We start from the raw sequence: 25,591 nt of genomic DNA, 5'->3' as shown, positions 1-25,591 counted from the left end.
ATGCACACAATTGCTCAATAAATAAAGTAATTGCTTTTTGGTCCAGCTTCCGTTTGCAATTTACAGTTTGTAAATGCACACTCTAAATCCTGAGAAACTTCAACTTTTATAAATACGTCAGTTTAGCCCACAGGTATCCCCAAACAACAAAAGTAAAGTTTGTTTTATTTAACGACGCCACTAGAGCACATTGACTTTTAATCTTATCATCGGCTATTGGAGGTCAAACATATGGTCATTCTGACACTGTTTTTAGAGGAAACCCGCTGTCGCCACATAGGCTACTCTTTTTTTTACGACAGGCAGCAAGGGATCTTTTATTTGCGCTTCCCACAGGCAGGATAGCACAAACCATGGCCTTTGTTGAACCAGCTATGGATCACTGGTCGGTGCAAGTGGTTTACACCTACCCATTGAGCTTTGCGGAGCACTCACTCAGGGTTTGGAGTCGGTATCTGGATTAAAAATCCCATGCCTCGACTGGGATCCGAACCCAGTACCTACCAGCCTGTAGACCGATGGCCTGCCACGACGCCACCGAGGCCGGTCCCGAAACAACAACGTCAGATATTATAAGTTGTAGAAGCATCACAAGGGGTATATGGCTTTTTATGTAGCCTACCCTCTGTGTGGTCTTTTACCCCGAGCCGAAGGCGAGGGGGTAAAAGAGCACACAGAGGGTACATAAAAAGCCATATACCCCGAGAGATGCTTCTTTGGAAAAGCCTTTGGGGATATTGTAACAAAAACAGCATTTATATACTGTTGTTAACACACATTGTGTATCGATATATCTGACCTTAGCAGCCTGTATGCGTAAACAGGTTACAAGGATATAGTTCCTAAAAACACCAACATTACAGTTATTATCACACTTAATTAATAAAATATTAGGATACGTTTAACTAAGAAAATAGCTAATCGATCGTACAAGTTTTGGAGGAAAATAAACTTTACTGAAGAGCAAGGTCAATCCCGACAGCCATGTTAAAATGGTCGATCAAACGGAAATGTATCTCAGGTTTTTTTTATGAGCCCATGGGTTGTTTTCAGTATGTAAGTACACACACTTTGCAACTATGGGAATATTTACGCCAATAATATCAATGTCAACGTTGTATCATAGCTTTTATATGCACAGGAATTTGACAATTAAATAAAGTCGAAGACCGCAAGCCCAAAACACGGACTCAAACATTAAATTAACACATTTAGCGATCGTAATATACTAATATCCCTTAAATAAATTACGACAACTATTTACAAACATAGTTTTATACACTATAAACATATTATTATGAAATACAACTAAATGTAGCTTTCGTTATGCATCCAAACGATCACTAATAACAATAGTTATACAATTTCGTTTTTGTCTATAGTGCGCGACACGACAAACTGCACTACTAAACATTTCATTATACAATAACTACAATAAATGGCATTGCACAATACAAGCAAATATTCAAATAATTACTACTAAATGTAAAAATAAAATATTCTGTTTTGTCCAATATTAAAATTACTTGAGAAAAGTCCAGGTCACAGTTCTTTACAGTTAAGAAAGTTATTGGACAGCCATGTGAAATGTGAGGTTTAGTAATGACACCAAATGATATGACACTGTTGTGAAATCATTTGAGAGAGAGAGAGAGAGAGAGAGAGAGAGAGAGAGAGAGAGAGAGAGAGAGAGAGAGAGAGAGAGAGTCGCTTCGTGGAACGGGTTCTGTTTCATAATGCATTAAAAGGAGATAAATGCATTAAATTTAGGAGATACACATACAAATGCATTAAATAGGAGATAATTCATTTCATACACGTCATCACATTTAGACAAAATACACATCGACTATTGGGCGTCATAAAAAGGTAAGCATATGGAAATATTATTTATACAATTATGTAAAAACACAGTGTGCTTATGAGAACACTAAAGCAGGAACTAATGGTCGAGTTCTGGTGACCGGCTGTCAGTTTTGAGGCACAACGCTTCATAATTTACCTTCATCGTCTGCTTTTAGATGACATTTAACATATCTCGTGTCTGTTGGACTTGCGACGTTACTGGCCGATTGCACCAATGTATTCATAGTCTCAGCATCGACAGGTCTCGCTGTAAAATAAATATGATCAGAACTATGTATGACTCGATCCCTGTCGATGGGCCCATTTGGGCTATTTCAAAGGCCGTGGTGTGTGTTACCCTGTCTGTGGGATGGTGCATATAGAAGATCCCTTGCTACTAATGGAAAAATGTAGTGGGTTTCCTCTCTAATTAAGACTGTGTCGTTAAACAAAACAAACAAAACTAGTGTACGTCTTGCTACATTTTCCCATTAGTATCAAGGGTTCTTTTAGATGCACCATCCCACAGACAGGATAGTACATACCACGGCCTTTGATATATCAGTGGTGGTGCACTGGCTGGAACGAGACGGGGATCGATCCCAAACCGACCGCGCATCAGGCGAGCGCTTTACCATTGGGCTACACCCCGCCCTTCGTGCGAAACATATTTATAATTACTGTTGTTAACAGAGTATCTCACGACGAGTTGTTTTCAAATATATCTAACGAGCGAAAGCGAGTTTGATACGTTTTTAAACAATGAGTTTTTAAACAATGAGTTGTGAGATAAATGGTATCTAACGGACATGTATTATTCTACTTCTTACATATCCTAAAATAAAATTAAAGTCTCAGACACTAGTTTCAGCCCGTAAAATGGACAAGAAGTGTAACACAACTAGATGAAGTTATAACGGAGTAAAACAAGTCTGTGTAATACCCTTGAAAAATACACTAAACCTCGACTCCATAACCGTTACTTCTCAGATGCACGTGCGTTTTTAAAAATATGAAAAACGCGCTTTCTGATATTAAAAATACCTGGATGACCAGAAATACTTCGGATGTACGGGAGTGGATAATCTAAATAATAAAATATAAGTAAAGTATGATTTCAGTTATCAAAAACGGTTCTAATAATGAAAATATGCCTTAGTGTTTAACAAACTAGGGTATGTCGCTTTAAACCACTTCTTAAAGCATCTGTCACCAGACGACCGTAACAGAATACTAGTATATCGATCTATTGGTATATCAGTAATACCTCGTATGTAACAGAATACTAGTATATCGATATATGGGTATATCAGTAACATCGCGTATGTAACAGAATACTAGTATATCGATATATTGGTATATCAATAATACCTCGTACGTAACAGAATACTAGTATATCGATATGTTGGTTTATCAGTAACATCGCGTATGTAACAGAATACTAGTATATCGATATATTGGTATATCAGTAACATCGCGTATGTAACAATACTAGTATATCGATATATTGGTATATCAGTAATATATCGTACGTAACAGAATACTAGTGTATCGATATATTGGTATATCAGTAATACCTCGTACGTAACAGAATACTAGTGTATCGGTATATTGGTATATCAGTAATACCTCGTACGTAACAGAATATTAGTATATTGATATATTGGTATGTCAGTAATACCTCGTATGTAACAGAATACTAGTATATTGATATGTTGGTATATCAGTAACATCGCGTACGTAACAGAATACTAGTATATCGATATGTTGGTATATCAGTAATATCGCATATCCATAACCTGTAGGTCCATGGGTAGGTATGTCATTATTTCTCTCTAGGCTGTGGCATTAAAACTGGTCTACATGTCTGATTCCAGTTTTATTTGTCGCCCAAATTGTTTAAAGCTTTAGAACGAAGACATTAAACTTTATTTTCATTAGAAAATACACCTACTAATTTTATCGAAGAAAGGAAGGAATGAAATATTTTATTTAACGACGCACTTAACACATTTTATTTACGGTTATATGGCGTCAGACATGTGGTTAAGGATCACACAGATATTGAGGGAGGAAACCCGCTGTCGCCACTTCATGGCCTACTCTTTTCGATTAGTAACAAGGGATTTTTTGTTTGCACCATCCCATAGACAGGATAGTACATACCACGACCTTTGATGTACCAGGCTAATTTTATCGATAATAGATATCTAATTAACCAAATAAAGCCATATCACCTTTTGTTCACACACCCCCCCCCCCCCCCCCCCCCCCCCCTTTGTGTCCTGAAGAGGCAGTCCAAGCTGCTGGATTGTTTTCCCAGGACAGCGTGCTTGGACCGTAATTAGATATAGGCACATCCAATATTTACAAGTAAGTTGGACTGTGTCCCCAGGACAGCGTGCTTGAACCTTTACTGGATATAGACACGTCAAATATTTACAAGTAAGTTGGACTTTGTACCCAAAACAGCGTGCTTGAACCTAAATTTAATATAGGTACGTCAAATATTTACAAGTAAGTTGAACTGTGTACCCAGGACAGCGTGCTTGAACCTTAATTTAATATAGGCACGTCAAATATTTACAAGTAAGTTGGATTGTGTCCCCAGAACAGCGTGCTTGACCCTTTACTGGATATAGACACGTCAAATATTTACAAGTAAGTTGGACTTTGTACCCAGGACAGCGTGCTTGAACCTAAATTTAATATAGGCACGTCAAATATTTACAAGTAAGTTGGACTGTGTACCCAGGACAGCGTGCTTGAACCTTAATTTAATACAGGCACGTCAAATATTTACAAGCAAGTTGGACTGTGTACCCAGAACAGCGTGCTTGAACCTTAATTAGATATAGACACATCAAATATTTATAAGTATCGCGTATCCGTTAATGGCATAAAAATGGTAACATTATAACAAATGGAATTAGTTTGACATAAGGCAACCTTTTTAAAACTGTGTTACCTGTGCGTTTCCTTGTGATAGCCAGCACGATGACCACGCCCAGAACCACGAGCAGGACTAGTACTACTGTCCCGACAGCTGCTCCGATATACTGGCTCTTCAACGTCGTCTTCTCTGCTAAAGGAAAGGAATGTTTTGTAGCCAGATTCATAATGCCAATGATGGTTTATTTTGTATTGGAAAATAATATATATGTCTACTTATTGCTGGCTTACCGGGATGGATAATATCAGGCCATAGACAACATTTAATTACGCTATCTATTTATATATATATATATCGTTAGTGGACATAACATGTTTATTAATATCTCCAGACCCATGAGTTTTTTTTGTATGTACACTATCACAGAGACGTATTAATTTTTATTGCAATATTAATAAATGGTAAAACACAAGCACTCATGTGACAAGGGAATGGCCTTAAAGATTATAGCCAAGATAGTGATGTATGTCCGGAAGATACAAAGATAGGCGACAGTGGTAAAACACCATGCGATTCGCCGAGCACGCACGAATCCAACGTGGCATGCTCCTGATTAAACAAACATCCAATAACATTTTAGGGGATCCTGTCCCATTCGTTTTGAAGTGCGGCGTATAATCCATTGAGTTGCAATTGGTTGGCTAACGTTGCCCCACGTATGCTCAGTGGGAGAAAGGTCTGGGCTTAGGGCTGGCCACAGTAGTGTGGTGATGTTCTGTTGCTGCAGATACGCAGTGACCAGTAGACTCCGCTGAGCACGGGCGTTGTCATTCTGCAAAACAAAATGGCGTCTAGCCTGACGTGCGAAGGGCACAACGATCGGTGCAAGAATGTTGTCTGGTTTGTCGATATCGGGACCACAATCGGCTAATGACTGATTGTGACACATTCAGTCTAAGGGCCACAATTCGCTGGGTGGTGCCAACTTGGAGCATGCTTACAGCCCAGAGACGTTCCTGAAGTTGGAGACGTCCCATTGTTGAAAAGTTACACAATGTTGTTGTGACAGAACATGCTCTTATTTTTTTCGCCTGTGGCGATGTTAATGGTTTTAGAGGGCTGTGTGAAGCGTGGTTACGTAATACCACCGCGCGACGGTGGTCGAGCTATTCCCAATATGCACTTAAGACCAGGTGGGTTTTGTTATGTAATACCTCCGCGCGACCGTACCCTCTAATACACACCCAGACCAAGTGTGGAGGCCTTATGGCCAGTAGTTACGTAATACCTCCGCGAGTTCTGTTTTACGACCTTGTTTCCTCGCGGTTGGCGACAGCTAGTCTGACCATCTAAGAAAAAATGTCGTCTTGGTCGCTGTGGAAAATTCACATGATAGGGGGAGTACCGCGATGTGCCCCCAGGCGATATTCGGCTTTTGTAATAAATAGATAGGATTTTAGAGATATCGAGAAGAAACAAAAGGAAGGTTCCAGGGGAACGTTGTCCGTCCGGACTGGTAAATATATTATTTCTGTTCTGTTGTATAACCTTGATGTGATTGATGTGACTTTAAATATTTTAATACTGTATTATACCAATATTATTTAGACAGTGTTTCCGGTATACTGACGAAGTAAATTGTAGGCTTCACTGTTCTAAAATTATTAAAGCTTAGCCAGTCATCCTAGAGGACCTAGGTAAACTGTAGGTTATTGTCTTTATTGTGATAGGTACCAGTATTAAGTCTGTATTACAAGGTTACTGAATGAGTAGTTAAGCGTTAATTAAAAATTAACCAGTTAGGAATAGAGTTGTAATGTTGTAATTCCTTTATTAATTAAGTTCCCCTGGAAGCGTTTCTCAATTATCACACGTGTGTGTGTTGTATCACGGTGAAGTGATTAGAATATTGTGTAAACTAGACACCTAGTGATTAACTAATTAAGTGATTAGTTCCGGGTTGTTATTATTATTGTTGTTGTTAATTAATTAACTGCGGCAAATATATTTGTCAGCTTAAGGTTAATACAGATTCCAAAGTGTATTGTGTTTTGTTGTGTTTTCTAGTGAACTAAACGTGCTATATTATACATACTTGATATAAGATCTTATCTCTGTTTATACCTAGAGCCGAGCCACTCGGGTATACACTGCCCGATACAGAGAGATCTAATAGATATACAGTTAGGAGAAATATTTGGATAATCGTGTTTTATTCAGTTACGGGTATTATAGGATCTCCGTGACAGTTGTAAAGAATGTTACAGCAAGGCTATCATAATATGATTTAGGGTTCCAGTAATATAACCAACAAGAAAGAAATGTTTTATTTAACGACGTACTCAACACATTTTATAACCTACAAGAAAGAATATTGTCATATTATTGTACACACAAACTAAGTGTTCAATTTCAAAACAATCATGCGGGGTTTTTTCATACTCTTTGAATGGGTACATTAACACACATTGTGCACTTATTTTGAGTTTTTAATTATTATTTTTTGTTTTATCTCATTTCATTCTATTTATAATGATTGCTATTTGAAATAGAATATCCCTACTTATTTTAAACAGAGGCGGGATTTAGTTCAGTCGGCTGAGTGCTTGCTTGAGCTGCCTGCGACGCATGATCCAACCACCTCGGTGGATCCATTCAGCTGATTGGGTTTGTTCTTGTTCCAACCAGTGCACCACAACTGGACAAAGGCCGTGTGGTATGTGCTTTCCTGTCTGTGGGAAAGTGCATATAAAAAATCCCATGCTGCATTAGGAAAAATGTAGCGGGTTTCCTCTGATGACTACGAGTCATAATTACCATATGTTTGACATCCAATAGCCGATGTGCTCTAGTGGTTTGGTTAAACAAACTTTCTTTTCAAGTTTTGACATTATGCTACAGAACATAGCGACGCATGCCTGTTTCACCATTCCACAAAAATCGACAGACCTGTACGTCCTTTTCTTCAGTTCTGCGACTAATACCTGATGTGACGCGTTAAGTGTTACGTAACAACCTGCTCACCAGATGGCGCATTCATTGGGATGGAGCAAAATGGCTCCGCCCGTAATTATTACTATTACCAATCAGTCTAGTCATGAACTACGTTTAGCAGGATACGTTACCAATCAGTCTAGTCATGAACTACGTTTAGCAGGATACGTTGCCAATGAGTCTAGTCATGAACTACATTTAAAAGAATACGTTACCCATGAGTGTAGTCATGAACTACGTTTAGCAGGATACATTGCCCATGAGTCTAGTCATGAACTACGTTTAGCAGGATACGTTACCCATGAGTCTAGTTATGAACTATATTTAGGATACGTTACCTATGAGTGTAGTCATAAACTACGTTTAGCAGGATACACTGCCCATGAGTCTAGTCATGAACTATATTTAGCAAGACACATTACCTATGACTGTGAGCGTCATTAACCACATTTAGCAAGATACGTTACCTATCACTGTGAGCGTCATTAACCACATTTGGCAATATACATTACCTATAACTGTGGGCGTCATTAACAACATTTAGCAAGATACGTTACCTCAGAGTGTAAGAGTCAGGATTTAAATAGAATCCCACTCTTTATTAGTAATTTGGCGACTTTGCTCAGAAAATGTATAGTCATATTACTGATATTTGCCAAACTTCTGCTTTACTTCTCATTTGGACAATTTCAGGAACGACAGGCTAAAGTTTGAAAAGATACGTTACCTATGACTGTGAGAGTGATGTTCTTCACGAGTTTCTCACTGGATCCAGCATCATTTACAACGATCACCTGGTAAACTCCAGTATCATTCCACTGAGTGTTGTTGATGACCAGCTGTGACACAGAAGACCAAGACGATGACGTCACATCCTGAGTTGACACTAGCCGCCGCCATTGATCGTCCTCGAGTTTGTACCAGTCGAACACCGGTTCTGGGTACGCGATCACCGAGATGGTCAACGCTGTGTCGTTACCCACGTTGATGTAAACGTCACTGACGAACGTCGTGCGATAGTCCAACCTGGGAGAACCTGTATGGTATTTAAAAAACACAACTTAGTAGTTAAGAATGTTTACTCTCAGTTCGTAACAATATACAACAATGTTATAAAGATGTCTAAGAATTACATTGTAAAGTTATTAACATAATTAATGGATGAATGTATGTGTGTGGATGGATGGATGGATCGATTTATGGATGGGTGGATGGATGGATGCATTTATGGATGGATGGATGCATTTATGGATGGATGAGTGGATGGATGGATAGATGGATGGATTTAATGGAATCGTGATACGCGGTCGGTTTGGGATCGATCCCAGTCGTTGGGCCCATTGGGCAATTTCTCGCTCCAGCCAGTGCACCACGACTGGTATATCAAAGACCGTGGTATGTGCTATCCTATCTATTAGATGGTGCATATAAAAGATCCCTTGCTACTAATGAAAGCTTTTTTAGACTAATATTATGTAAAAATTACCAAATGTTTGAATTCCAATAGCCGATGTTTATTAAATCAATGTGCTCTAGTGGTGTTGTTAAACAAAATAAACATTTTAATGCGAACCAATTTGGTGAAACGTGACTGGTTGCCGTTTGCATTACGCCTACAGTGTATTACTTAGAGTAACAAATCTTTGAGTATCAGTGCGAGTGCGAATAATTTTAACATGCTCATATACCACTAGAGTTTCGAGCATGTCCGTCCCGGGGCCTGTCTCTGGATAGCCAGTGACTTGCTCCGGGACAGAAAAATTAGTATCAGTCACACAGTATCAACAATATGGCGGGATTTCCTATAAATAATAATTTGTGTGTGTTGAACATAGAATTGAATAAAACTAAACTGGAAGGTACATTATTTTTAAAGGTAATATGTGTTAATGATATTTCCGCTGGGTTTTACTAGCTGTCGGGCATCATGAGAAAAACTATTTACTAGCCCGACGGTGAAACCACTAGCCTTATTCTAGAAGGTCGTATGTGTGTGTGCGTGTGCGTTCGTGATGTATGTGTGTATATGTATGTGCGTGTGCGTGTGTGTGTGTATGTGCGCGCACGTGTGTTTCGTATGTATAATGATGTGTGTCTATTTGGAAAGCAAAAAGTATATGATAACCAAACGAAGGCACGAGATATATTCAGTCACTTACACTGTATAAACAGCTGTATCTTCTTTGTAGAAACGTCTGTAATTCCGTTATCAGCCGTGCAAGAATAGTTTCCCGTGTCTTCAACATGCGCTACTGTCCAGCTATAGTGGATCTCCCTCGAATTTGTCGCCCTGTTCATTTCCTTGGTATTATTTAGAAGCCGCATGTTGAATGAAAGGGAACTGTTGATGGTGCAACTGAAGCTGACATTATCAAACTCGTTGACGTATGCTCGTTCTGACTGATTATTAATTTCAAAACTCCATTGTTGATCTGAAGCGAAATTTTATATACATACACACACTGTAACACACGCGCACACACACACACACACACACACACACACATAGGCACACACACACACACACACACACACACACACAGACATACGCACATACAACCACACACAGACATACGCACATACAACCACACACAGACATACGCACATAAAACCACACACAAACACACACAAATATAGGTGGTACTCTTGTTTCTTTTAATTTCTTGAAGGAAGGAAGGAATGAAATGATTTATTTAACGACGCACTCAACACATTTTATTTACGGTTATAAGGCGTCGGACATATGGTTGAGGACCATACATATATTTAGAGAGGAAACCCGCTGTCGCGACTTCATGGGCTACTATTTTCGATTAGCAGCAAGGGCTCTTTTATATGCACCATCCCACAAACAGGATAACACATACCACGGTCTTTGATATACCAATCGTGGTACACTGGCTGGAGCGAGAAATAGCCCAACGGACCCACCGACGGGGATCGATCCCAGACCGACCGCGCATCAAACGAACGCTTTACCACTGGGCTACGTCCCGCCCCTTTAACGTCTTGAAATACAGGTAGAAACGAAAAACCCGAGTTGTCCCCCTTTCTTTAAAAATGGCATGAAGCTGGTACCGGCTCGCAAGTCTTAACGACTCAATGGGTAGGTGTAAGACCACTACGCCCTGTTCTCTCTGACTAACAACAAACAACTAACTCACTGTCCTGGACAGAGAGCCCAGACAGCTGAGGTGCTTGAACCTTAATTGAATATAAGGACGAAAATAAGTTGAAATAAAATGAAATGCTGGACTAAATTAATTCCCCTTGCTGTAATGTTATTTAGCGGATGAATTTAACGAAGTCGGAAGAGCATTAATAAAACTGATATAGACTCCAAAATATTAATTAAGGGTCACCGGCCTCGGTGGTGTCGTGGTCAAGCCATTGATCATAAGGCTGGTAGGTATTGGGTTCGCAGCTCGGTGACACATATAATTTGCACTCCCCTGAATTTACATTACCCAGTCAACATTATACATAGAATAAGTACTCCCCAGTGCATATTATACATGTAATATACACTCCCCCAGTCTATATTACATGTATACTATGCACTCCCTCTGAATAATATGCACTCCCCCATTACACGTATAATACGTTTTTAAGCACTCACATAATTATATTTTCCGAGAGGTTAATGGTTGTATGGTCAGTGCACATTGTGAAAGTTATAATATACATATAATCTACACTACCCATTCATTACTATACATATATCCTACACTACCCATTCACTATTATACATATAACCTACACTACCCATTCACTATTATACATATAACCTACACTACCAATTCATTACTATATATGTATAACATACACTACCTATTCATTACTATACGTATAACCTACACTACCCATTCATTACTCTACATATTACCTACACTACCCACTCATTACTCTACATATAACCTACACTACCCATTCATTACTCTATATATAACATACACTACCCATTCATTACTCTATGTATAACCTACACTACCCATTAATTGCTATACATATAACCTACACTACCCATTCATTACTATACGTATAACCTACACTACCCATTCATTACTATACGTATAACCTACACTACCCATTCATTACTATACGTATAACCTACACTACCCATTCATTACTATACGTATAACCTACACTACCCATTCATTACTATACGTATAACCTACACTACCCATTCATTACTATACATATAGCCTACACTACCCATTCATTACTATACATATAGCCTACACTACCCATTCATTACTATACATATAATATTCCCTCACCATTAATTATTATACATAAAATGTTTACTCCCCATTTATTATAATGCATATAATATAAACTCTCCGTAAATTACTATATATATATAATCTACACTCCCATTCATTATTAAACATATAAACTACACTACATATTCAATACTATAAACAACACCTGCACTGCTCATTCATTACGTATCTGTAATCTTCATTCATTGCTATACACACCACGTGCACTTCCCATTCATTATTATACAAATAATATACACTCGGCTTTTCTTATTGTACACATAATCTACTTTACGTTCATTATTCGACATATATTCTGTACAACCCACAAATTACTATACATATGGTGGGCACTTCCTGTTCTACACCCTCATTCCATATTATACGTATAATCTACATTCCCGTTCATTATTATATGTATAAGCACACACTCCCCATCCATTACTATACACATAATTTGTAATCCCCATTCACTACTACGCGTATAATCTGCACTCCCCATTCATTTTTTTATTTGCATCCCACCCCCCCCCCCCCCCCCCAGCCCTTTTCACAATAAACATGTATTATAGTGACACACATACATTTACACATTGCACAAAGAGTAGGATATATAGAGAATACTAAACGAGTCCCCGTGAGAGACCGTTTATATTACAACGAGTGTGTTTTCGATCGTACATCACGAGCGGAAGCGAGTGATGTACGATCGACAACACATGAGTTGTAATATAAACGGTCTCTCACGGGGACGAGTATAGTATTCTATTTATTACAACGCGCTACATTATTAATTTGAGTCGCCAAATATATTTTTTGTCTCTCACTAAACAGGACACTGAACGTAAACAAAACAGCGGAGTGATTCAGAGCGCATAACCCTTCTTTGCCTATGCACTCTTTTTATACTATTAAAGTATTTATGCTTTCTCAATGTCATAGAGTCCCTCCATCCCAAAAATAAAAATAATTAAAACAAATAACATACACTAGTAGTAAACAGAATATTAGTTTAATAAACTATAATATAACAATCACTATTCAAAGTCCATCATTGAGTTTTCTGCAAAACGTTTAAACTTTCAAACTTCAAAGCGCGTCGGTCTCAGTGTCACGTGTGAGTTTTCGACGTTTGGGCTTGCTTTCAGGAGATTCAGTTTCATCGTTATTATGTTTACAAAAGTTAATATTTATGGTTCCACCATATATTGGAGCAGAAAAAAATTGAAGACAATTTGCCAAGAAGATTTGTAGAAGATGTAGTACAAGAATCAATCAATTTCGTTGAAGTTGTGTCTGTCAAGTGCATTTCCAAAGCACGTGACTGGTGGTCCGATACCGTGTTACTGAGAATATGACTAATTTCACGGTGCTGTGTTGTGGAAATGTGGCTGTAGTTGTTGATGCTTTGCTTCCGAGTGGCTGTACAATTGAAGTTACCCGTCCCCTCTCCTGACCATCGATTTTAACGTAGTCGTTTACACAGATGTGGCTAGAGTGTGCCATTTTAACGCTGCGAAGACACGTAAGCGACAGCAGACGTGAAACATTTCTTTTCAAATATTTTTGTTTATTTATTTAATAATGTAAACTATTCTTGTTTCATAACGAAAAACAAAGTTTTATTTGTAAAATGTATTATTTTTTTTAATTTGTTTTCTTTTTATTAATTGCATCTAGCCACGAACGTAAAGTTTTAATGGCATGTTGTTTATGAATGAGTTAAAGTAGTTCCGTGGATCATGTGATCGGAGGTCATTACCTCTCAAAAAGCATATCTCACATTGTGGGATATGAAAAATCTCTCACGGGTATCTCCGTCACCGCGGTGTAATAAAAGTCAATACACACTTCAGAGTTTTTCACATTATACTAAACTTGTTTTTACTATATATAAATTATTTTATTTTCAGTCTTTAGTGTTATAGTTTTTCCTTGTTTATCAAAAATGTCAACACACCAAATCATTTTTCGTTTTTACCTAGTCCAGAACTATGTTGTTGTCCATCAGGTTTGAATCTGCTAGATATGCTGCTTTTCTAAATTATTATTACTTATAACAATGTCTTCATCAAGGTACTTTGAGAGAAAATTTGTTGGGGCCATGGTAATGTCAGTACCTGTTACTTCTCTTATCCATTTGTATAGTGATTTAATTAAGCATTGTACATGTGAACATTCAAAAAATAAATGAGAATATGTTTCTATATATTTATTACAAAAGCTGCAATTTGGACTGGTTATCAATTTAATATTAAAGAGGAAAGTATTTGTTGGAAGAATTATTTGAATTATTCGATATTGAAACCGTATTAATTTAGTATCTTTTGTCATATTGAACACTGTAGTGTTAACAGTCTTCCACCAAGCATAGTCTCTTTCAATACTGAGTTCCTTATCCCATCTTGAAATATATCTTGGAGCACATAATGATGAACTTAAGTACGTATTATATATAAATGTTTTGATTCTTTTTTGTTATACAATATTGTATGTATAAACTTTGGCCAAAATAAGAATTCTGAAGTAAGTGGTTTTTTTGGAAAGATTGGGCCATCTGTTTAGTATTGCAGCTTTAAAACCTTTGAAAATCGTAAAAGGAGGACGGAAACCATAAAAATCACAAAAAAGTACCATTGTTAAATAAATTTCCGTCCATATCGAACATATCATGTATATTAGTAATGCCTAATAAATTCCAACTTTCATAATAAATGCTTTTATTATTAATTAAAATTAATGAGTTGTACCATTATGGTTCAGAGGATATGTCATCTTCGGATAATTATACTTTATGTTTATAGTTGAACCCTTCTTTCCAAAATATACTCTTCAAAAAGAAGGGAAACCTGAAATAATGTTAATATCAACTATTAGACCGAACATACGTTTTGACCACAGACATCCTAGTAAAGAACGTTCAGGTCTGTTTGTCAACACGCCGAAGCACATTCCATAGTTTGCACATGCATCACGCAGTTGCCCCGTACACGTGCGTGGGGTGTTATTCTGGATTTCGACAATTTCCAGTATGGTCCACTAATCACTGCGCAGCATTATTTCTATCAATTTTTTTTAATTCTGTTGATCATACATTTGTTATTGTTTTGTTTTTAGTCATTTTTATTGTTTGAATTTGCGATTTACTGACAAAAAAACGTCAACTTTCAAATTTCACTTCTGACCCTAATCGTCCTTCAAGATCATTGGTGGTCATAAAACCTACTGTAATACTGAACTACCGGTTGTAATGTTTGCCCAATTAATTCACTATTATCATATAACCATTCCCCACAGCTAATATACCTTATAATTTTGGCAACTGTAAATTCTCATTAGAGTTCCCCTACTTTTTTGAAGAGTATATAAAAATATGACCAGTGATACAAGCACAAAACTTGCACGGTCGACTTTTGTGAAAACTATAGAGAGGAAAGGAAATGTTTTATTTAACGACACACTCAATACACTTTATTTACGGTTAAATGGAAAACTATAGAAATGAGTATTCCACTGGGATTTGGTTCGTAATGGTAGTATCAGCCTACCAACTGCCAGCTCAAAGTTGGTCAACTGTCTGCTGTCACGACTTCTACGACTGTCCAGTTGCCAGTCTGAGCGCTCTTACAACTCGTTTCTCGTCTGAGTGCACCCGTCAGAACTCGGGTGTTAGGGAAATTACAACGCAGCCGTAAGGTTGGCCAACTTCGTCGTGACAATTGACAGTCTGAGAATAGCATAATGACAGACCTACTTGATATTTTGTTTCAGTTTCTTTAGTCTAAACAAAGCCAACAACCCTCGTCTTTTGAGGTATATCAGACGCGTGTGCAGGAATTTTAGCAGTCGGTGGTGGCAGGTGGAAGGTGGGAGGTGGTGGGTGGGTGGAGTTATAAAGACTTGCGAGCGAATTTTATAAAGTGCGTGGAGACACTCACTCGAAAAATGTCCTTGAGTAGGGGGAGGGATTTTGAACCACCACCCCACCCACCACCACCCACACCCACCCAGCCGTTTACGCACCCGAATAATAATAATAATAATTACTAGTATTCAAAAGCAACTTACAAAGAACATTCACTTTTGTTGTGTTTGACCCACTGTATCCATTATCGTCTTCAGATGTGACATCATAGGTGACCACACACTGGTAGACGTGGTCGAGATTTTCGTCCAGATTGCTTAGAGACAAATTTGGTTTCGTGGACTTTTCTCTAATCCAAAATGTATCTTCAATTCTCCAGCTGTAGTTGGTTGGTTGTGGACAGTCAGACGAACAAGACAAAGTAAAGTTGCTTCCTTCCAATATTTGAAGTACTTCAGGTTGGTGTATTGAAACGTTACATTGTCCTGAAAATGGAATCATTTCACAACTGAACGAATAGGAAATAAATTTATTTAAATATACGTATCTCACCACTCGTTATTTACAAGCATATCTCACCACTCGTTGTTTAAAAGCGTATCTCACCACTCGTTGTTTAAAAGCGTATCTCACCACTCGTTGTTTAAAAGCGTATCTCACCACTCGTTGTTTAAAAACGTATCTCACCACTCGTTGTTTAAAAGCGTATCTCACAACTCGTTGTTTAAAAGCGTATCTCACAACTCGTTGTTTAAAAACGTATCTCACAACTCGTTTAAAAGCGTATCTCACCACTCGTTGCTTAAAAGCGTATCTCACAACTCGTTGTTTAAAAACGTATCTCACCACTCATTGTTTAAAAGCGTATCTCACAACTTGTTTAAAAAACGTATCAAACTCGCTTTCGCTCGTTAGATACATTTAAAAATAATTCGTTGTAAGATAAATGGATTTTTATCAGAAAGCTTCAACTTAGAACGTGGATGTAGACAAGGTGACCCTCTCTCACCATATATTTTTATTATATGTGCAGAAATCCTCGCAATATTAATCAGAAATTCTAAAAATATAAATGGTTTAAAAATTAGTGGAGAGGAATTCCTCTTATCTCAATATGCAGACGACACAACCTTTATTCTAGATGGATCTCCCAAATCCCTTGAGAATACCTTAAAAATCTTAGATGTATATGCTAATGCTTCTGGTTTGAAGATAAACTATTCGAAAACGAAAATCATTTGGATAGGCAGTAAAAAGTTCTCAAAAGAGGTTTATCATCAAGTAAAATGGAAATTAGAATGGGGTGCAGAACATTTTGAATTCTTAGGAATAAAATTTTCAGTTGACCCGAAACAAATTACTACAATTAATTTTGAAATAAAAATTAACGAAATAAAATTTTTAATAAAACTTTGGACTACAAGAAACCTGACTGTGTTCGGTAGAATAATTGTTTTAAAATCTTTAACTATTCCCAAATTAACACACTTACTAATTTCATTACCTTACCCACCAGACAAAATGATAAAACAAATAGAAAAAATGTTTTTTAACTTTATCTGGCAAAATAAACCAGACAGAATAAAACGCAAAGTTTTACCTCAAAGTTACTCAAATGGTGGCCTTAAAATGCTAAATATTTTGAATTTTATGATAGCTTTAAAATCCACATGGATTAGCAGACTATTTTCAACTAATGCAAAATGGAAATATTTTTTGAAGTTACTACAAAATTATCTGTGCAAAAACCTATTACGTGTGAAGATTATTTTGTCAAAATACAAAAAAAAAAAGAGTAACTCTTTCTAGAAAAACGTTTTACATAGCTGGTGGTTAATTCAACAAAAACTAATTCCCGAATGTAAAAGTGAAATAATTAGAATTAATATTTGGTATAATACTAAAATAACTATTGACCACAAACCTATATATTATGAAAACTATATTAAAAATTGAGTTATATTTATTCAAGATTTAATGGATGAACATGGTAGATTTTTAACCTATGAAACATTTAGATTAAAATTTCACATACAATCGAACTTCTTAGAACATGCATCTTTAATCAGAGCAGTTAAAACCTTTACGCATTGCATATTGTCAAGTATCAACAATCACCAGGTTAACACCTTAAATCCTATATTTCCTTTTAAATTGGAGTTATTTTTTAAAAATACTAAAGAATGCAAAGAAATGTATAATATTTTAAAGAAATCGACAATAGTGCTAACTTCCCAAAGAAAATATTACAATTTAGGTTTCGTACTATCGTTACAGGAGTGGGAAAAGGTGTATAATTTACCATTTATATGTTTAAAAGATACAACTTTACAGTGGTTTCAGTATAGAATTCTACATCGAATAATCACGACAAACACTTTTTTTATATAAAATAAATACATTTTGTCATAGGCAACCAGAAACATTGGAATATTTGTTCTATGACTGTTCTAAAGTCTTTCTTTTATGGTAGGAAATTGAACGATGGATTCGGGACAAAGGTGAACATACACAACTCGATAAACAGTCTTGTTTGGAATCATAAAGAGGAAAAAACGCAATATGGTATTTATTAATTGGCTCATTGTCAATGTTAAACACTATATATATATATAAATCTAAAATACAGAAAAATGGGCCAAACATATATGCTTTATTAAATATTTTAAAAGATAAAATAGAAATTGAAAAATATATACTTCTCAAAAATTGTCAATTTCAAGAATATGAGGAATATAGGTCCAGATACCTAGAAACAAGACATGGCAATACAATGTTCTAGAGGTATTTCAATACAAATATGTTTTCTCTTTCGAAATTAAAGCATTCGATTCACTCTTTCTTTCATATTCATATGTACTTATAACATGGACGTAAGGTAGTGAAATCAGACCCCCAACCCTGACACTATCATACTTGTGTCTGGGGTCAATAAGCTTGTTAAAAAAAAGAAAAAGAAAAGATAAATGATATCTAACGGCCACTCGTCTAGTATTCTCTGTTATATACTTGTGGGATACAGTAATTAGATTTTATTAAGAGCAGCCTTACGTTTATTCGGGGCGGGATTTAGCTCAGTCAGTTGAGTGCTTGCTTGAGGTGCTTGCGTTGCAGGATCGAACCACCTCGGTGGATCAATTCAGCTGATTGGGATTTTTCTCGTTCCAACCAGTGCACCACAACTGGTCAAAGGCTGTTGTATGTGCTGTCCTGTCTGTGGTAAAGTGCATATAATAGATAACTTGCTGCATTAGGACAAATGTTGCGGGTTTCCTCTGATGATCAGTTGGCACCGATGGATGTGTGCTGCGCAAAGATGTGACAGTGAAGAAGTTTGTTTTATTTAACGACACCACTAGAGCACATTGTTTAATTAATCATTGGCTATTGGATGTCAAACATTTGGTAATTCTGAGTTTTGGTAGTCATCAGAGGAAATCCGCTACATTTTGCCTAATGCAGCAAGGGATCTTTTACATGCACCTTCCCGCAGACAGATCTGATCTGATCTGAATACTTTTTACGTGTTCATATACCACTACGGTTTCGAACATGCCTGTCCCGGGCGTAACCTCTGACTTTGCCAGTGACTAAGTCCCGGTCAGGAGGGGGGTGATAAGTTTGAGGTGGGCGGAATTTGGAATATGAATTTAGAAGACAGAAAAAAAATCAGCTGAATGGATCCACTGAAGTGGTTCGATCCTGCGACGCACGCACCTCGAGCGAACACTCATCCGACTCAGCTAAATCCCGCCGCCCCATGTATTGCTTCAGCAGCACTATGAGAATCGGATTTCTTTATTATTTGTTCAACCCGTTATCAACTTACTCTGTTCTCTGTATTGATGTTCCATGCTCTTGGTAGAGTTGCTGAATGAATGCAGTACAATATTTAACTAACGCTTAAAGTTTATTTTGTTATCAACGTACTCTGTTCTCTGTATTGAAGTTTGGTGCTCTTGGTAGACTTGCTGAATGAATGCAGTACGATATTTAACTGACGCTCCGTGCTTTGGAATGACCGTGGTTCTGAATCGCACCATCGTCCCATTTCATTATAAGTCGAATGGTCTCCTGCAAAACAATGAAATGGAGAACTCGATTAAATGGGTGTTTGTTTCACTACAATCAACATTACGTCTTAATGTACAACGCAAAGGTTTAAGCCAGTAGCGCTGATTCGAGAAATGAGACGTAAATTATACGAGTTTCACTTTCGTTTTAGAGACAGTTAAAGCATAGCATTGTATATTGGAGGGAGGGGCGGGATGTAGCCCAGCGGTAAAGCGCTCGCTTGATGCGTGGTCGGTCTGGGATCGATCACCGTCGGTGGCCTATTTCTCTTTATATCCAGTGCACTACGACTGATATATTAAAGGAGTTGGTATGTGCTATCCTGTCTATTGGGTGGTGCGTATAAAAGATCCCATGCTACTAATGAAAAAAATGTAGCGGGTTTTCTCTCTCAGACTATAATTCAGAATTACCAAATGTATGACATCCAGTAGCCGATGATTGATAAATCAATGTGCTTTAGTGGTATCGTTAAACAAAACAAAACTTTATTATTATTATTATTATTATTATTATTATTATTATACAAAGATACTCGGTGGGAATCAAAAGTTATTCCTTGTATTGACTGATACTCGATGTTGTCGAAAACAAGTTTAAATTTCTGGTGGATAAGGTTCCATAAATATATCAGACATCACTATGGTTTTCGTTGTTAAAAGGTTTAGGTCAAAAGAAGCAAAAATCATTTTGGGTACTCGAGGCATTTTTCTCTCCATAGGAGCAGTTTGTGACACTTCCTTGCTTAAAACATAATATTACTATGGAGGTTATATAGGTTCCAGTTAAATACACGAACATCTTACCATCGTAAGCTTCGAACCTTCCCTCTGAACAATTTTCTAGCGATGATTCTAACACTCTCACATTCACAGTTCTTGCTGGCGATGATTTTATTCTCCAAATGCAAACCCTGTCACTTAAAAATAGAATAAAAAGGAACAATCTAAAAACTACAAAACTGCTAAACTGAAGCGAGTAATGCTATGGATGTGAATTTATAGTTACATAAAAACTAAAACAGAAATACTTAATCTGAACGACAAACCAGCTATCCACGATGAAGACAGATTTGTTACTGTATTTTCAGCGCAGAGTCGAACGGACATTTGGCAAAATAATGGTTGATTCCATGAATCTCTATCTAGTGCCTCGTTTACCATAGTTTAACACCCAATAGCCGATGTATTTTCGTGCTGGGGTGTCGTTAAACATCTATTACATTATATTATATTCTATTATTCTATCTAGTGCCCCGTCTATAGGAGGATAGCCACTCTCGATAAGATCCTTTACTGCACTGCTCAAAAAAGACTGCCACAGCCATGCTAGTTTATTATATGAAAACTATCACCGGACAGAGCTCATTGGAATAAATACAGCTGTGATGACACATACTCGTGAATTGCTGTCATAACGGTGACCTGACAGAGCTCATTGGAATAAATACAGCTGTGATGACACATACTCATGAATTGCTGTCATAACGGTGACCTGACAGAGCTCATTGGAATAAATATAGCTGTGATGACACATACTCATGAATTGCTGTCATAACGGTGACCTGACAGAGCTCATTGGAATAAATACAGCTGTGATGACACATACTCATGAATTGCTGTCATAACGGTGACCTGACAGAGCTCATTGGAATAAATATAGCTGTGATGACACATACTCATGAATTGCTGTCATAACGGTGACCTGACAGAGCTCATTGGAATAAATACAGCTGTGATGACACATACTCATGAATTGCTGTCATAACGGTGACCTGACAGAGCTCATTGGAATAAATACAGCTGTGATGACACATACTCATGAATTGCTGTCATAACGGTGACCTGACAGAGCTCATTGGAATAAATACAGCTGTGATGACACATACTCATGAATTGCTGTCATAACGGTGACCTGACAGAGCTCATTGCAATAAATATAGCTGTGATGACACATACTCATGAATTGCTGTTATAACGGTGGTGATATCAGGTGTTCGTGAAATTCAGTATATTCGGCCGCCCCGGTGGTACCCCTTATGAGTACTGCCACCATAGGACCACCAGTGGTACCCCTTATGAGTACTGTTACCATAGGACCACCAGTGGTACCCCTTATGAGTACTGCTACCATAGGACCACCAGTGGTACCCCTTATGAGTACTGCTACCATAGGACCACCAGTGGTACCCCTTATGAGTACTGCTACCATAGGACCACCAGTGGTACCCCTTATGAGTACTGTTACCATAGGACCACCAGTGGTACCCCTTATGAGTACTGCTACCATAGGACCACCAGTGGTACCCCTTATGAGTACTGCTACCATAGGACCACCAGTGGTACCCCTTATGAGTACTGTTACCATAGGACCACCAGTGGTACCCCTTATGAGTACTGCTACCATAGGACCACCAGTGGTACCCCTTATGAGTACTGCCACCACAGGACCACCAGTGGTACCCCTTATGAGTACTGTTACCACAGGACCACCAGTGGTACCCCTTATGAGTACTGCCACAATAGGACCACCAGTGGTACCCCTTATGAGTACTGTTACCATAGGACCACCAATGGTACCCCTTATGAGTACTGCTACCATAGGACCACCAGTGGTACCCCTTATGAGTACTGTTACCATAGGACCACCAGTGGTACCCCTTATGAGTACTGTTACCATAGGACCACCAGTGGTACCCCTTATGAGTACTGCCACAATAGGACCACCAGTGGTACCCCTTATGAGTACTGCCACAATAGGACCACCAGTGGTACCCCTTATGAGTACTGTTACCATAGGACCACCAATGGTACCCCTTATGAGTACTGCTACCATAGGACCACCAGTGGTACCCCTTATGAGTACTGCTACCATAGGACCACCAGTGGTACCCCTTATGAGTACTGCTACCATAGGACCACCAGTGGTACCCCTTATGAGTACTGCTACCATAGGACCACCAGTGGTACCCCTTATGAGTACTGCTACCATAGGACCACCAGTGGTACCCCTTATGAGTACTGCTACCACAGGACCACCAGTGGTACCCCTTATGAGTACTGTTACCATAGGACCACCAGTGGTACCCCTTATGAGTACTGCTACCATAGGACCACCAGTGGTACCCCTTATGAGTACTGCTACCATAGGACCACCAGTGGTACCCCTTATGAGTACTGTTACCACAGGACCACCAGTGGTACCCCTTATGAGTACTGTTACCATAGGACCACCAGTGGTACCCCTTATGAGTACTGTTACCATAGGACCACCAGTGGTACCCCTTATGAGTACTGTTACCATAGGACCACCAGTGGTACCCCTTATGAGTACTGCTACCATAGGACCACCAGTGGTACCCCTTATGAGTACTGTTACCATAGGACCACCAGTGGTACCCCTTATGAGTACTGTTACCATAGGACCACCTGTACCCCTTATGAGTACTGCCACATAGGACCACCAGTGGTACCCCTTATGAGTACTGCTACCATAGGACCACCAGTGGTACCCCTTATGAGTACTGACCACCAATGGTACCATGAGGACCACCAGTGGTACCCCTTATGAGTACTGTACCATAGGACCACCAGTGGTACCCCTTATGAGTGTTACCACAGGACCACCAGTGGTACCCCTTATGAGTACTGCTACCACAGGACCACCAGTGGTACCCCTTATGAGTACTGCTACCACAGGACCACCAGTGGTACCCCTTATGAGTACTGCTACCACAGGACCACCAGTGGTACCCCTTATGAGTACTGCTACCACAGGACCACCAGTGGTACCCCTTATGAGTACTGTTACCACAGGACCAGTGGTACCCCTTACCACAGGACCACCAGTGGTACCCCTTATGAGTACTGTTACCATAGGACCACCAGTGGTACCCCTGCTACCATAGGACCACCAGTGGTACTTATGAGTACTGCTACCATAGGACCACCAGTGGTACCCCTTATGAGTACTGCTACCATAGGACCACCAGTGGTACCCCTTATGAGTACTGTTACCATAGGACCACCAGTGGTACCCCTTAGGAGTACTGTTACCATAGGACCACCAGTGGTACCCCTTAGGAGTACTGTTACCATAGGACCACCAGTGGTACCCCTTAGGAGTACTGTTACCATAGGACCACCAGTGGTACCCCTTAGGAGTACTGTTACCATAGGACCACCAGTGGTACCCCTTAGGAGTACTGCTACCATAGGACCACCAGTGGTGTACTGTAGGACCCCTGTGGTACCCCTTGAGTACTGTTACCATAGGACCACCAGTGGTACCCCTTAGGAGTACGGCTACCATAGGACCACCAGTGGTACCCCTTATGAGTAGCTACCATAGGACCACCATGAGTACTGCTACCATAGGACCACCAGTGGTACCCTTATGAGTACTGTTACCATAGGACCACCAGTGGTACCCCTTATGAGTACTGCTACCATAGGACCACCAGTGGTACCCCTTATGAGTACTGCTACCACAGGACCACCAGTGGTACCCCTTATGAGTACTGTTACCACAGGACCACCAGTGGTACCCCTTATGAGTACTGCTACCATAGGACCACCAGTGGTACCCCTTATGAGTACTGCTACCATAGGACCACCAGTGGTACCCCTTATGAGTACTGTTACCACAGGACCACCAGTGGTACCCCTTATGAGTACTGTTACCACAGGACCACCAGTGGTACCCCTTATGAGTACTGTTACCATAGGACCACCAGTGGTACCCCTTATGAGTACTGCTACCATAGGACCACCAGTGGTACCCCTTATGAGTACTGCTACCATAGGACCACCAGTGGTACCCCTTAGGAGTACTGTTACCATAGGACCACCAGTGGTACCCCTTAGGAGTACTGCTACCATAGTGGTACCCTTATGAGTACTGTTACCATAGGACCACCTGTGGTACCCCTTAGGAGTACTGTTACCATAGGACCACCAGTGGTACCCCTTAGGAGTACTGTTACCATAGGACCACCAGTGGTACCCCTTAGGAGTACTGCTACCATAGGACCACCAGTGGTACCCCTTATGAGTACTGCTACCATAGGACCACCAGTGGTACCCCTTATGAGTACTGTTACCATAGGACCACCAGTGGTACCCCTTATGAGTACTGTTACCATAGGACCACCAGTGGTACCCCTTATGAGTACTGCTACCACAGGACCACCAGTGGTACCCCTTATGAGTACTGCCACCACAGCTGTCAAGTTCGTCACGTCATCTAAAAACGATGCAAAAATGTGCAAGTTTCACCAAAAAGATGAAAAAGTGTATACAAGTTCAAAATATGGACTAGCATTAGCCACCATTTTGGGCAGTGATGCATTGCATTTAGTGGATGTAGCCTCAAAATATCTACCATAAAACGTTTTAAATGCCCTCAGGAGTCCTGGACAGCATAACCGTGATGGCCAGAATGATATGGCGTTGTTTGGACATGCCTAAGGTATCTTATATTTATTAAAAAAACTGGAGCAGAAGGTATATTGCTTGACATAAAGGGACAGTTGACAGTTGGGAAGTTAAAGTCATCCCTTTTGCCATACAGCATAGTTTGGAGGTCAGTGTCACTTTGAATCTTTATGCATAAATCGAAACTGATGTGATACTTTCAAATGTTCTAACTCTTGTG

The 25,591-nt window shown here is 39.0% G+C and overlaps 1 protein-coding gene across 1 annotated transcript; it reads right to left on the bottom strand.

Annotated features, from left to right (window-relative positions):
• Nucleotides 1-1,785: 1,785 nt before the first annotated feature.
• On the bottom strand, nucleotides 1,786-16,319 carry LOC121387712 (hemicentin-1-like). The gene is made up of 5 exons (XM_041518907.1): nucleotides 16,066-16,319; nucleotides 9,892-10,164; nucleotides 8,460-8,768; nucleotides 4,814-4,927; nucleotides 1,786-2,113 (listed from the first exon to the last, which is right to left on the bottom strand). Exons 2-5 carry the CDS (start codon nucleotides 10,055-10,057, stop codon nucleotides 1,992-1,994), a joined length of 711 nt encoding a protein of 236 aa, XP_041374841.1. The 5' UTR covers nucleotides 10,058-10,164; nucleotides 16,066-16,319; the 3' UTR covers nucleotides 1,786-1,991.
• Between the last annotated feature and the right edge of the window lie 9,272 nt (nucleotides 16,320-25,591).

This window comes from Gigantopelta aegis, chromosome 13, assembly GCF_016097555.1.
Source record: "Gigantopelta aegis isolate Gae_Host chromosome 13, Gae_host_genome, whole genome shotgun sequence".
Classification (NCBI taxonomy): Eukaryota; Metazoa; Mollusca; class Gastropoda; order Neomphalida; family Peltospiridae; genus Gigantopelta; species Gigantopelta aegis.
Note: the sequence above shows the minus strand (reverse complement) of the source record. Positions and strands in the feature narration are given on the sequence as shown.

Coding starts and splice junctions, on each gene's coding strand:
- LOC121387712 (XM_041518907.1), bottom strand. CDS start 10,057: ATGCGGCTTCTAAATAATACCAAGGAAATGAACAGGGCGACAAATTCG. Junction 8,769..9,891: donor GATACAGCTGTTTATACAGT/GTAAGTGACTGA, acceptor AATACCATACAG/GTTCTCCCAGGTTGGACTAT. Junction 4,928..8,459: donor CATCACTCTCACAGTCATAG/GTAACGTATCTT, acceptor TTCCTTTAGCAG/AGAAGACGACGTTGAAGAGC.